This window comes from Convolutriloba macropyga, chromosome 4 (assembly GCF_964194025.1).
Source record: "Convolutriloba macropyga chromosome 4, txConMacr16.3, whole genome shotgun sequence".
Classification (NCBI taxonomy): domain Eukaryota; kingdom Metazoa; phylum Xenacoelomorpha; order Acoela; family Convolutidae; genus Convolutriloba; species Convolutriloba macropyga.
The window spans coordinates 50955237-50968681 of record NC_134471.1 but is presented as its reverse complement, the minus strand read 5'-3'; the positions used below and the strand labels follow the sequence as shown (position 1 = coordinate 50968681).

General features: G+C 38.2%; 1 protein-coding gene across 3 annotated transcripts in view; it reads left to right on the top strand.

The window, feature by feature from the left end:
* Positions 1-1239: 1239 nt before the first annotated feature.
* Positions 1240-13445, top strand: part of LOC142338490 (uncharacterized) — a 32509-nt gene continuing 20303 nt past the window's right edge. Inside the window, exons 1-3 of one of the 3 annotated variants that reach the window (XM_075388267.1) lie at positions 1240-1384; positions 9392-9644; positions 11486-11672. In XM_075388267.1, coding sequence (XP_075244382.1) covers positions 9540-9644; positions 11486-11672 — 292 coding nt within the window. In that variant the 5' untranslated portion in view covers positions 1240-1384; positions 9392-9539. Of the gene's footprint in view, positions 1385-4622; positions 4756-9391; positions 9645-11485; positions 11673-13445 lie in introns of those variants that run through there. The other 2 variants (XM_075388268.1, XM_075388269.1) reach the window with 2 other exon arrangements.

Sequence of the window (13445 nt, the reverse complement as noted above, 5' to 3'; positions counted from 1 at the left end):
CCTGAAGTGACCTCTGATCAGACCGTACCAGATGAAAGTAACTTCTGATCAGACCATCCCAGACCAAAGTTCCCTCTGATCAGACTAATGTTGCGCTCGAAACACCGTGTGCGCTCGAAGTGCGCTCGAAACTGTCTCTGTTCAGACCTTTCCAGACGGAAGGGACCTCTGATCAGACCAAATTTAGACCATTGTCCAGACGATTTTACTGAAAGTGACTTCTTATCATACCATCCCCAGACCGAAGTGCCCTCTGACCATACTATTGTGTCCTCGAACCAAATCCCAGACCCTGTAATTTTGGTCTGGGAACACACCGTGTGCGTTGGACTTGGTCTGATCAGAGGTCACTTCCGGATGGCACCTCAACCTGGGTAAACTTGGAGTTAGAGTTGCCCAGTACTGATATTGACTTGACATTAAGTACGGGTGACAAGTATTATAATTGAAAATCTAAGAGTCAGCTTCCCATCTATGCCAATGTAGTGACATCTGACTGTTCATTACGTACTCTTTGTATGTCCTCATTGTTATCAATTATAAATGACAGGCTTCGGGTTTACTACTGTTTTGTATGACTCACAGCGATACTTGTGTCGTTGCAACCTTTCCAATAAAGCAAAATGAGTAATAAACATCACCTGAAAAATTTAATCTAGCATTCTAGCGGAGCAGAACACAGGCTGCCGGAGAGTATTGAACTCGGAGGTCAGGGAGCCACGTTTGTGAACTTAAGAGCAATCCCGATGTGAATGTGTTGTACCAGTGTCTCCTCCGTTTGTAACTAACCTACTCGCGATACAATCCCGCAACCAATTTTAGACAAATGGAATAATTTTTAGAACGAATCGGGTCTCTCCCTAAAACACACGCGAATAAAGTACTGTTTTTTGGTGGTGGTGGGGTGGGGGGGGGGGGGGGGGGTTATATGCTAAATGATGGAAGCTGAAGGGAGGGGGCTACAATTAGACCTAAGAACGTTCCCTTGTCCATTCTAATGATTACAAGGAGGGCTTTAGGGTAGACAGATATAGGTGCAGGATGAGGTGTAGAATGGTCTGGATGAGGTCCCGGACCCGAGACAGGGAGATGGCCAGACCAAATTGGTTCGCGTACATCGGGGTCCGGGGCATATCGCCCCGATAATCATAGTATTGAAAAGTATTGAGTCTTAGAATCACATGTGCACCGCTTTTCGTTGGTACATTTTGAAGGACTCCTTATTTTTTGAGAAGCTAACGAGAGCACGTGAGCTCTGTACAGTTGCAATTTGATTGCTAACTGGACAAAAATGGATGATCGGTGGAATTTTCTGGAAAAAATGGAAGTCCTTTTACTGTTATTCTGGTCTTTATTTTTGACACACCGATTCAGTGGAGCATCAGTGAGCACTTCTTTTTTCGTTAATTATTGGGATCTTTTCCGTTTCTGCCCCCCCCCCCCAGTACGTTATGCTCTCACAATTAAAGAGCTCGTGTCATCACATGGTAAATCATTTTGTAAAAATATTGCACGTGCTTCTGGGTGTTGCAAAAAAATATACACCCACTAAGCTGGGGGGGGGGGGGACAAACGGAAAAGATCCAATTATTGTTATTCTTATCATCCCAGCGACACAACCCTTCCTCCATGCTAGCCATGTCAGATTAGTTGTACTATGAACGATAGCCACGTTGGTAGCATTATTGCGGGTCTTTCCCATTATAGACCGACACCCCCCCCCCCCCCCCCCCGCATAGTGGTCGTATAATATAAAGCGGATACATTTTGGCATACTCTATGAAGCGAATCTATCCCCCATTTTTTATGCCCATTTGCAAACTATGTGTAGTTATACTTTAATTAGTAAAAAATCGCCCCCCGCCCCCAATTTAGTTGTCAGATAACCTATAGCCTCCCCCCTCCCCCAATCATGGTAAATATAAAAATAATGGCGGCTATAATCTCATGGGAGGGGCTATAATGGGATGAAAGACCCCAAGTTTTATGCCACCAAGCTGAAGAGTTGGTGGGGCTAGACTTAGTAAAAACCCGGGTTTTTCCGATTGTACCCATACCCCATGAAGTTATAGCCCCATTATGGGGGGGGGGCTTATGAGTTATTTGACCACAAAGCTAGGCCGGGGGAGGGGAGGGGGGGGGGGGGGTGCTTAACCAAAATGCGGATAAATTTTTTGTTGGGGAGGGCTATAATGAGAGAAAGACCTGCATTATTATCCCCTAGCGCTGTTGATTGTGATGATCTACTCTGTTTCGACCTTCACTGTTTTTAACGCCCCACTTACAAATTGTGTCTGGTTTTATGGCACGTTCCTGTCTAAAGAATAGCTAATGGAGCAGTAATGGAGCGGCGCCTAACATTTATACGACCACTAGTCTTGGGCGGGGGGGGGGAAGGAGCAATACCCGTGCTGAGGACAACGGCGAAAAAAACGATAATCTTTCTGTAAGAATTCGTCGTTTTCGTCGTTTTGTTGTCGTTTTGTCGTCGTTTTCTTCGTTTTCATTAGATTCCGTCGTTTAAGTCATCTTTTACGTGTAAGAAATGATCGTTTATTCGTCATTTTTCTGTTGTTTCGTACGTCGTTTTTTTCCAAAAGAAACTGCCGTTTTTTGATCGTTTTTTCGTCGTTTAATTGCTCTTGTACTAGTTTTTCTCTATAAAATTGTTTTAGCATATCTGAAGTTAGTTCATGATAGCGCAGTGGTCAGTGCATCAGGTTATGTATCAGGAGTTCAATTGTTCGAATCCCAGCGGAGAACACGTTCTTACGATGAAAAACGATCATTTCTACATAAAAATTACGACGAAATAACGAATGAAACGACGATTACTACGTAAGGGCTTTGATCGTTTTTGTTTAAAGAAAACGATTAAAGACGACGATTTTCTACAAGTGAAAAAAAAATTCCTCAATACGTTCGGTAATCCATTTATTTAAATCGAAAATCAATATTAGAATCAGCTGGACGTTAAAATAATCAGGCTGTAGAGGTTAGTGAATTAGTTTGAACTTACATCATTATCAACAGAAAAAAGGCAACAAAAGTATACTGAAAGGCAAAAGTAAGTTAGCAACCCCCTAGTTCTACGAAGTAAAAATTCAAATTTTGAGGCAATAACAATTTCAACATAAAATCAGTTTTTGAAACAATTTTTACAATATTGATTCTCTACACTAGTGCTCCTCTACCTATGAAATGCAGATAAAATTCAGCGATCTTATCATAAATTACAATGTAAGGTTTACGAGCTTCATCCAATTCTCACAGTAAAAATAAAATGGTCACAATATAACTTTTTTTCACACATTTTCTCTCTTTAATATTTAACACAATATCAAACTTAGCCACAAAATAACAAACCTGAAAACATATCACATCTTGAGACAACTTATTCTTTACTTCGAACGTTTGATGGAGTTCATACACTTTACACTGAGATCTATGGTAAGCGAGCGTTGCGTTTTATCTGAATTTCATAGTTAGGCGAGAGCAGTAGTGCAGGAGATCAAAGTGACAAATGTATCCGCAAAAACCATTTCAAAATGGGTTAAACTTGTCTCATAAATTGAGTTTTTAATTCGTAAAACTAAGGGGTGTCAAATTACATTTGCTGTTCAGTATATTAGCCACAACATTTCAGATAGTTCTATCCTCTTAGTGTTTATAAGCTCTCCAATTAAATTTTATATGTTATATAGCAAGTTACTATCTAAAGAATAGCACATGCGCCTGGAGGGCTTACAAAATGTATAACCAAAAACTTGTGGCCAATGAAAAATAGATCCAATGTTTTGAATGCATATTGGTCAAAGCAAACGCTCTAATTTAGTCGCCTATGTGCATAAACATAATTTTATTTTTGCATTGTCAAAAAAACTGATTAGGCTAAAAATTATACGTCTTGGATCTGGAACAAAAATTTTAATCTAGTCTGGCCTTGGCACTCAGCAACTTGATGCACGTGATTTTTTGTCTCAGTGGTTGCGGGGCTTAATTTGTTTCCTCTTGGTAAAATAGTAAAAGCAAACCGCCAACCGATGTTTTAATTACGTGTCTAACCCCCTTAAAACTGCACAGGAATATATATATATATATATATATATATATATATATATATATATATATATATATATATATATATATATATATATATATATAGATATACCCAATTATTGCTTATTTATGGTAATCGGGGCCGTATGAACATGGTTAGGGTAACCTTTAAGCCACCCATTGTCTGAGCAAGCTAAAAAATATCATATCCACAAAAAAGACTAACAGCTTTTGTATGGTGCAAAAGTAGATTTTTTAATGTTTTATCTTTTTTGCCAATTTTTTAAGGTGTTAATTTAATAGCCTCTCAGGTAATTGATCATAGTCAAAGGCCAATTATATAAAGAGATAGGTGGTCTATCAATAAAGAGTTTAGAAACAGTACTATCTTTTGACAAAAGCGTAACAAAATTCAATACAAGATGGAACATGTTTTATCACCAAGAGAGTTCTTCAGCTCAATAAAAGAAAGTTACGGCCTTTCTTTTATTAGGCCAGCAAAATTCTTGAGAACTAGGCTGTGAAAATTTTGTTCCGCTGAGGTTTATGAGCAGCCGCAACAGTCTATCCGACGACCCGGACATCAACATTGATGCAAACAGCAACGAGTCTTCAACTTGATCTGTTGGACCAAAGATATACAACAACGATGGCCAGTAAAACTCCTAAAGGACACCGAACTCAATTGACTGGAAGGCAAGTTGTTAACTCAAGATGATGAAAAAAAAGCTGGTCTACTCAAGTTATTTTTAGGCTACCTTACGGAGTTAGAACGGTACCTGACACAAATTCAAAGAATTACATCAACAAAAGAATGCAAAGCAGATCCATGTGTCTTCGAGACTTAAAGTAATTAAGAAGGCAATAGACAATTCGATAAACTAATTGTTGAAGACAAAACATTTCGAACTTTTTTAAATGCTGATACCAAGCATAATGTGAAACAACAGAGAAAAGGTTTTCAATGGGTAATCAACAAAGCACCTGATTTCTGAGACTTTAAACCATCTCGCTCACTGCTTTTAGACAGTCGGACTTACTTTTTACCATTCTTCCTCCTAATGGAAAACAGTCAATCAATCCAAAACGGCGTGTCAGGCTTGACAGAACAGTTGAAAGCAGGTTTGACAGAATTGTTGAAATTTTAATCCCGACGCAAACTTAACTGAATCACGAAAACAATCTTCGTGCAAATTGGAATAGTGCAGAAGAAAACTAGATGCAGTCAGTGCAAGCATTGTCTAAATTTTGAGCCAAGAGCTTGGACAACCGCCTTAAACGCTGAAGACTCAAGGAAACCAAATAGTTTCGACGGCCTTTTCAAAGACGGACACCTTGATTTTGAGGCTTGTAAAAAATCAAAACAACAAAAGTAATTGAACGACAGAATAGTTGTAAATTGTTTCAGATCAGGTAACCTGTCAGAGGACTGCAAAGGCAGAATGTGCATTTTACCCAACTATTCAAGACGACTCAAAAATTTTTTGCATACCGACTTCTCACGGAAGGAGGCTAGAACAGACGTCTCAGTTACTAAAACTGCAGTAGCCACCAGAATTATTCAAGGAAAACTCCCAGTGTTGCGAATCAAATAAACGAACAAAAAGCTAAGTCTAAATGTGCTAACGAAGAATCATTTTGGATCCTCTAATTTTTTCGTGAATAGATCAATTTTTTCTGAATTTCAAAAGGTAATTGCCAAAAAACGTCTTTATACGTAGGAGGGATCCATGAAGAAATGGTACCGAACGCTGTTTTAGTCTATGACAAACCCCGACCATTCCCAACAACACTGTCTTCAGTTTGTGAAAACTAAAACTTAGTAACTCAATGATCGAGCTTCAAGAAATGAAAGAGGGCTTCACGTAGCTGAAGAATTTATCAAATCAAAATTACTTATCAGTTGAATGAGAATCAAATTTTGTATGGACAGAACTGCTACGACGTTCATCATCACCAAATAAAACCCAAGAGACCAGAGGATAAAAAACTCCCTGCGCACTCCAATTTTAAATCAGAAATTGAATGGGCTCTATGTGGTCAATTAATGGCAAAGCGAGGAGCACTAACTCTGGCCACAACAACAGTTTCAAAAGCAGGAAAAAATTAGCAAGTAAGTTGAAAAACAAGCAGTGGGCTGTTAAATCCTAGTCTCAAAAACCGAAAAAAATGCGATCACCCGAAATTTTTTTTTGGAAAATTTTCTGAAGTCTGTCACAACGTTCATGAAGAACCCAAAATCAACAAGAAATTGACGAACGATTTCAGCAAATGAGGATTCAAATTGCCAACCAAGAGGACTAGAGAACGAGAGACAGACAAAAGAAGTCACAGATCCCCGAAAAGGACAATATCAAAAAAAAATTGTTAAATTTCTTGAGAGCTGGAATACATCCAACCCCACTTGTGGGACTTACTTAGAACTTGGTCACAGATAATCGCACTGGCTGTCATGATAATAAAAATTTAAGGCAGAGATTTGTCCTGTTCGTTGTCTCAGAAGTGTTTGACCAGCTTTGAATACGGGTCTTCATAAAAAAAATGAGTTCCTTCTAAAAAATGTAAAAAGTGTTTGTGCATCAATGGGACAACCCAGCTGCAAATAATGGTCAGCAGGACACTCAAAACAGTTCAGCAGTTGGTGCTCTGATTTGAGAGAAAAAAGAACGATTCCAATTAATTGAATACAGCTTCACAAATTTTTGACTCTACATTTCAACATATGCACCAAAACAAGCATCTTCTATCGTATCATAACTGAAAAAGCAACGATTAGTCTGAGGACTGATAGGAAACTATTGCGTAGCAATTTTCAGACATTAGACCATTCTGGGAAATTTTTAAAAGTATCAATGAAGACACGCCGAAGGTGTCCTCAAGCCTACAGTTTTAGGCACCAGAAAAACTTTGGTCAAAGTTCTCGATTGTTAAAAAATATCGGTTGTTTAAACGGACCAGCAAGGCCTCAGAGGGATGAAAAGAAAGGGCAGGAGCCGTGATGCCGAGAGCCCAAATTTGAAAGTGAGCAAGCAATCAAGACTCTGAAAACCGAAAATCTAGGAGAATCTAGTTATCAACCCCATGACTGGAAACGCTACAGCGGGTTCTTTGCAAGAGGTTCATTGCGGAAAATAGGGCACATTTGAAAGCAAATGATATTCATGAATTGTTCAAAATTGAACGTTTTCCAAATGATTCAGAATCTATAGCTGCCACAAACGATATATTGAAGTCCTCGCAAAAGTCAATTTAATCTCCTTTGTTGATCAAAATAGCACAATTTGAGAAAAATTTTGACTTACACAAGTAAAGAATATTTACCATGCGAAGACCTTAATTTAACCACGGAGCATCCAATCATATAGCTTATGGAGAGGGCACATTATGGCAACCATCTTGAAGACACAGAGAAATTGAGAACCAGTTTTCAGCAGGAGTTTTGGTTCATTGCATTACAGGATGCCTTGCATGAGTTGATATGTGCCATGCGTAGGCTCAGGAACGCCAACCAAATCACTCTCGGTTAGCTGAACTTCCAAGAAAGCAATTTGACGTTCATGTTTTCTTATTCCCCCACACCCAATTTAACTTATTAAGGCCGCTTATATTCAAATTTTGACATAGCACTTTAAACATAATGTGCTGCTTTTTAACCTTCTTAACAACCAAACCAGTAGACATCGAGTTGATTTATTCGTTGCACGCATATCCGTGATTAAATGCAATGAAAATATTCAACGCACGACGTTGCTACCAAGGCACGATCATTAGCGAGAACCACACAAACTTTGTTTGTGAACACAGAGAATTGGAAAAACGAATTCATAAACGAATGGGAAAAAGCTATAATGGAAAGCGACTCAGCTCACAAAAATATTAAAGAAATACAAACCCCAGGACACCCGCATTTTGTTGGAATGTGAAAAAAATTGAAAGTTAAATTTCAGGGTTCAGATCTTGGACAACTGTGGCCTCACTGATGAAGTACACACCACGGGAATGTGTCTTGTAGAGAAAAAAAACTCAACGTGGGTCCACTGATGGCATTTGGTGGTTACTGCCAAGATCTGACAGCCGTCAAACCTAACCACTCCTTGATGCTTTGAGAAAATGCTACAACTCCATTCATGCCATCCAGTCACTTTGACCACTAACTGAGAGATTGCCTGAAAACAACGCAAGCATATTCGAAAAAGATATAAAAAAATGGACTTGCAAATATCTTCTCCATTGGAACCAGAAATCAAGATTCTCGAACGGGAATCTGCCAAACCTGAAGGAAAGAAAGCTTTCATGCATGGTAAAAGACTCAGTGAAACGGCGTGAATATCAAATCGAACAAATAATCCATTCGTCATTTGCGACATTTGATCAACAGGCGTCGAAATGGCAAGTCGAGACTTATGCCCATCAGTAGTAAAATTGGAGCCACGGTTCATTTATGATGTTTCCGAGATCGAAAAGGGGCAAGGATGTTGGCACCATCTTTAAAAAAGTGCTGAAACCTCCAGAGAAATAAAGAAAAGGGTTATCTAGAACTTAGTATTTGCTACTACCCGAAAGCCCAAAACTAAGTAATTTTACAAGTTGCGACTGCAAAGTTGTCCACTACTCCCCCGATTTTGAAGAGGAAAAGCCAGAACGGCCACGATATGGTACGTGGTTAGAATGACTTCGATCCCAATTAGAACGTAACCACAATTGTGGATACTTGCGCATATATAGTGCAGAAGAGGATTTTGTCAGATCTTACCTGTTCATAACCAAATTTCTCAACAAACTATTCCTATGATCTCTTAGATATTATTATTATTCGAATACCCTATGTATGAGGAAACGAATGCTTCGAAAGTAGCAACAACCCCTGAGGCACTTATATGTTATATGTTTTTGCCATGTAAATGTTGACCCTATTCACTTACCAGATCAATCAATCATTAATTAGTAAATCTTATGTTATAGATTCCAATTTAAATTTAACTTGCATTTACCGAATGAATTGAATAATGTGCGAGCTTTGTACTTAGAACCATTGGAAACCGATGCAAGGGTCTCTTTTTGACAATGAATTGATTCTTAATCATTTTTGGTCTTTTTATGTTGGTTTGGCTAGATATTGAAATTGGAAAAATTTCTGAACTACTTTGCTAAAATTTGTGAACTGTTTGCTGATCTGTCAAATAAGAAGACAGCAACAAAACTACAATTCATATAAATTGGATGAAGCTTTGCAATTATCATTACGAGATTTAACATAGTTCATCACTAAGATTTTTTTTCGTTTCAATGAATTAAACTTACAGTCTTTTTTCAACGACCTATTAACTTATAGCTTCCACGAGATTGTTATCGAATCGGAATCAAAGTGAAAAAACAATGAAGCCGCCGCAATTTATGAGCACCAGGCTGTGAGGATTGGCTGCCGCTGAGATTCATGAGCAGCCGCAACATTTGGTCCAACGACCCGAACATCAAAAACGATGCGAGCGGCAACGAATCTTCAATTTGTTGTTTTGGACCAAAGCTATAAAACAACTACGGCCAGTAAAACTCCTAAGAGACACTGGAACACAGTTGATTTAAAGGTCAGTAGTCAACTGAAAAAATTGGAGAAAGATGGAGTTAATCATAAGATGAGGAAAATCTGGTACCGTTTGAAGCAGCAAAACATCTATTAATAAGATCTACATTAACACCTGCAAAATATCTCTACTTTCTTGCGCAAAATATATGAACTAGATTCAGTGGAGTCAATTAAAAAGCATTAAATTAGATTGAATAACAAGTTGTCTTTCCAATATCGAATCGAACGACAAAAACAAATAGATTTTTCGAATAGCTTATCAGTTTTGGGATGTGATTAAAATCATTCAATTTGCCAAATTCTACAAAGCGAACATTGAATCCATCTCGCATTAGAGTATTACGACAGAAAGTTGCATTCAAAAAATAATATCTCTGGTACATATAAATCCAGAAGAGTTTTTCTGAAGAGTTTTCCTATTGCGAAAATATATCAGAGGCGCTTGAGCAGTTGAAAACTGCAACATAATCAGGTTGAGGTTCAGACCGAAATGGCCTCTGATCAGACCGAACCAGGTTAATTTATCCTCTGACCAGTCTATTGTGCGTTCGAATGTCACTGCTGATCAGACCGATCCGTGCACTGGAATCCGTTTGTGATTGGAGTGAAGTTCGCTCGAAATTGGTTCTGGTCGAACTCAAGTGCGCTCAAAATTAAATGCGATCAGACTAAATAGCACTCAAAATCGCCTCTGACCAGAAACTGTTTTTGAACATAAACAAAGCTCTCAATATTGCTATAATATATTCTTTTCATGAAAATTTTTGTTTTCAATCATATATTCAACTAACAAAAATGCAGTTCTATAAGTATTGCTATGAAAAGAAAACCCAAATACCGAAAAAAATTGGGTTCGCCATTTATTAATTCACTATTTAAACTGAATAGGTGAACTAAGACAGCTCTACATGAAAATTTCATGATCTACAATAATTCCATATCTTTTCATGAGGGGAACGGTAGCTGCTATCAGTTGGACCCCTTGGTTCTAATCAACCCATTTGACTCTCAATGGCATTAACCCGTTTGGCTCTCAATGGCGTTCTGATCAGACTGCTGCTGTATTGTTGACTCTTAGCGGTTTGTTTACTCTTATCTGTGAGTTAAAAAGAGAAAAACTTGAAAAAAGAATTCGCTCGACTTGTGAACTGATCAGACTAGTGTGCGATTGAAGCTGCCTCTGGTCAGACCATCCCATTCCGAAATGACCTCTGATCAGACAAGTTCCAGTCAAAAGTGCGCTCGAAGCTTTTTCCAGACCATGTAATTCGAGCGCACCGAGAACATGTGTGCGCTAGAAGATGGTCTCATCAGGGCTCAATTCAGTCTGGCCAGCTCGACTTAGGAATAAATGTTTTACGATGGCAAGATGTATTAAGTTTTGTTTCACTGAGAAAAGTCAAATTGTGAGATGTGCCATATTTGCATTTATAAATAATATATATTATTTGGGCATACCTCAACTTAAGAAAACAAATTAATTATTCAAACATGCGTTACAATATTTTGCTAAAAGTGTTGAATTGCAGCAGTGTATGATCCATTGCTGAGTTGAGACTGAATTTGGACGTGCCCCGTACGAATATGGAGTTACTACATAAGTTGAGGTGCGGAACCCCAGCCAGCTTTGATCAGCTCGACTTGGGTCCCGCTCAACAGCGCACCGCGCGACCCAGTGACAGCGTCTAACCGCAGAGTCTACGGTCAGGTCTGGAAAGTATGATCAGGGTCTCATCTGTGTCTCTACGGTCTGATATCAGAGCTGGCTTGAGTCGCGCACCTCCCAACCTTGGCGAGCATGATTCATTTTGCCTAAAACGTCCTGACACAAGTTTGTTTCAGTCTGAGGGCACAAAATCCTCCAAACATGACGATGATAACAGAGATGACTCGAATGATGCAGGCTCGATAATTTTATCTTCTCTACTTTCGAGTTTGAACATGTCAAACGTTAATAAGGACAAGTTTGAGTTCAAAGTGAAGATCTTCAAAAGTTTTATGTGCATGGAGAAGATGAACACATCAGAAGGCAAGGGAGATTTTTGTTTTACAGAAACTGATGATTTTCTGTACAACCAATTGCTACAAGAATATTTGGTATGAAATACCTCATAATAGACATATTAAAACTTTTAAATTTTGTTTAAGACCATATAGGAACAGCATCAGATGGATCATTATATTTGATACATGATAAAGATCTCCTTACCTTTTTTTAAAAAAATTTGTTCAACAAATTTTGGGTCTATTTTGTTTTGGATCCCGAATGCCGTTTATGGCCACTAGTTACATGTTATATGTTGTCATATGACATGATACCACGTTAAAAAGCCCGTGCAATTGGGTGTAAGTAGTATAGTAATTTGCCTAGTGCTTGTAGGGGGGGGGGGGGGGGGGTTCGAACCCCCCCCCCCTGCAAGAAATTTTACCTCTGAAAAAGTGATTTTCTCTAAGTCAAATCAAGTTTTTTGGCTAACTTTCGCCAGCCTGGGTGCATTCTCACCCAGGCTGGCAAAACTTAACCAAAAAAACTTGATTTGACTCAGAGAAAATCACTTTTTCAGAGGTAAAATTTCTTGTAGGGGTGGTGTTCGAACCCACCACCCTACAATCACTGGACAAATTACGGCTGTTCCAATATTCACTAGAGAATAACTGGATAGATCCTAAACTCATAGAATATCATAATATGATTTTTTTAAAAACTCGAAAAACCCTATATGAGCCACCTGATGCCTACTACTTCAAATTTTTTTCAAAATCCTAAAATTGTCTGAAATGGATTTTGCGCTATGAAAGAGCACTCAAAAATGATTTTTTGTTGATTTCACTTTTTTCACCTATGCACTATGGGGGTCATAACATTGAAAATTTTGAATTTTTTTCGAAAATTTTTCCAAGTAAAATTCGATTCTAAAATTGTCTGAAATGGATTTTGCGCTGTGAAAGAGCACTCAAAAAACAATTTTTTGTTGACTTTTATTTTCTTTGAAATAGTCTACATAAAAATAGAAGTCAAAAACTTTCTCAAAAAAACAATTTTGTTAAATTGATTTTTTTTCTTATATGAAAAAGCAACGAACTTAAGTTCATTATTTCATTTTATCATTTGCAAATCGGCATGACAACCATTGCAACGGTAGATTTGAAAAATATTCATGAAATTTATGATCAAATAAAACTAGGCTATCCGGAATACAGTGAGCGGTTTGTATATTTTTTGGCAGCATGTCTTGATTTGGACCCAGACATTAACCTTGAAATTGTTCTCAAGTTGAGACCATATGGTGGTCTTACAGGTATAGACAACTCTTCACTCGACAAATACCTTAAGTCATATAAATTCCTTCGATTACATGCAATACTTCATGACGCCTCGGGTTTTATTGCAGAGCACAGTCAGAAAGGTCCTGGTTATTCATACGTTTTACCGTGTCCAATCACAAACGCCTACATTGGTCACATGACTGGATTAATGTTTTGCCTCTTCGTGAAAACATTTAAACGAAACTTATTTAGTTTGCTGGAATGTTGAAGCCAGAAGTTGTTGTCTTAGATTTTGAAGGTTTTCGTCATAAGAAATCGGGTTTTATAATTAAGGAGTTATCGATTTGCTCAAACAACTACACAGACACAATCTTGTTCCTTCCACCAGTTTCTTACAACTCACTATCCGCCAGTGAGAGAAACTCTCATCAGTGGGTTAGTAGGTTCTTACACGGTTTTTCGTGGAATAGTGGCAATTATCCTTACTGGTTTTTATCTCAAATTTTTATTGCAATTAAACTTCGTTTTCCTTCAG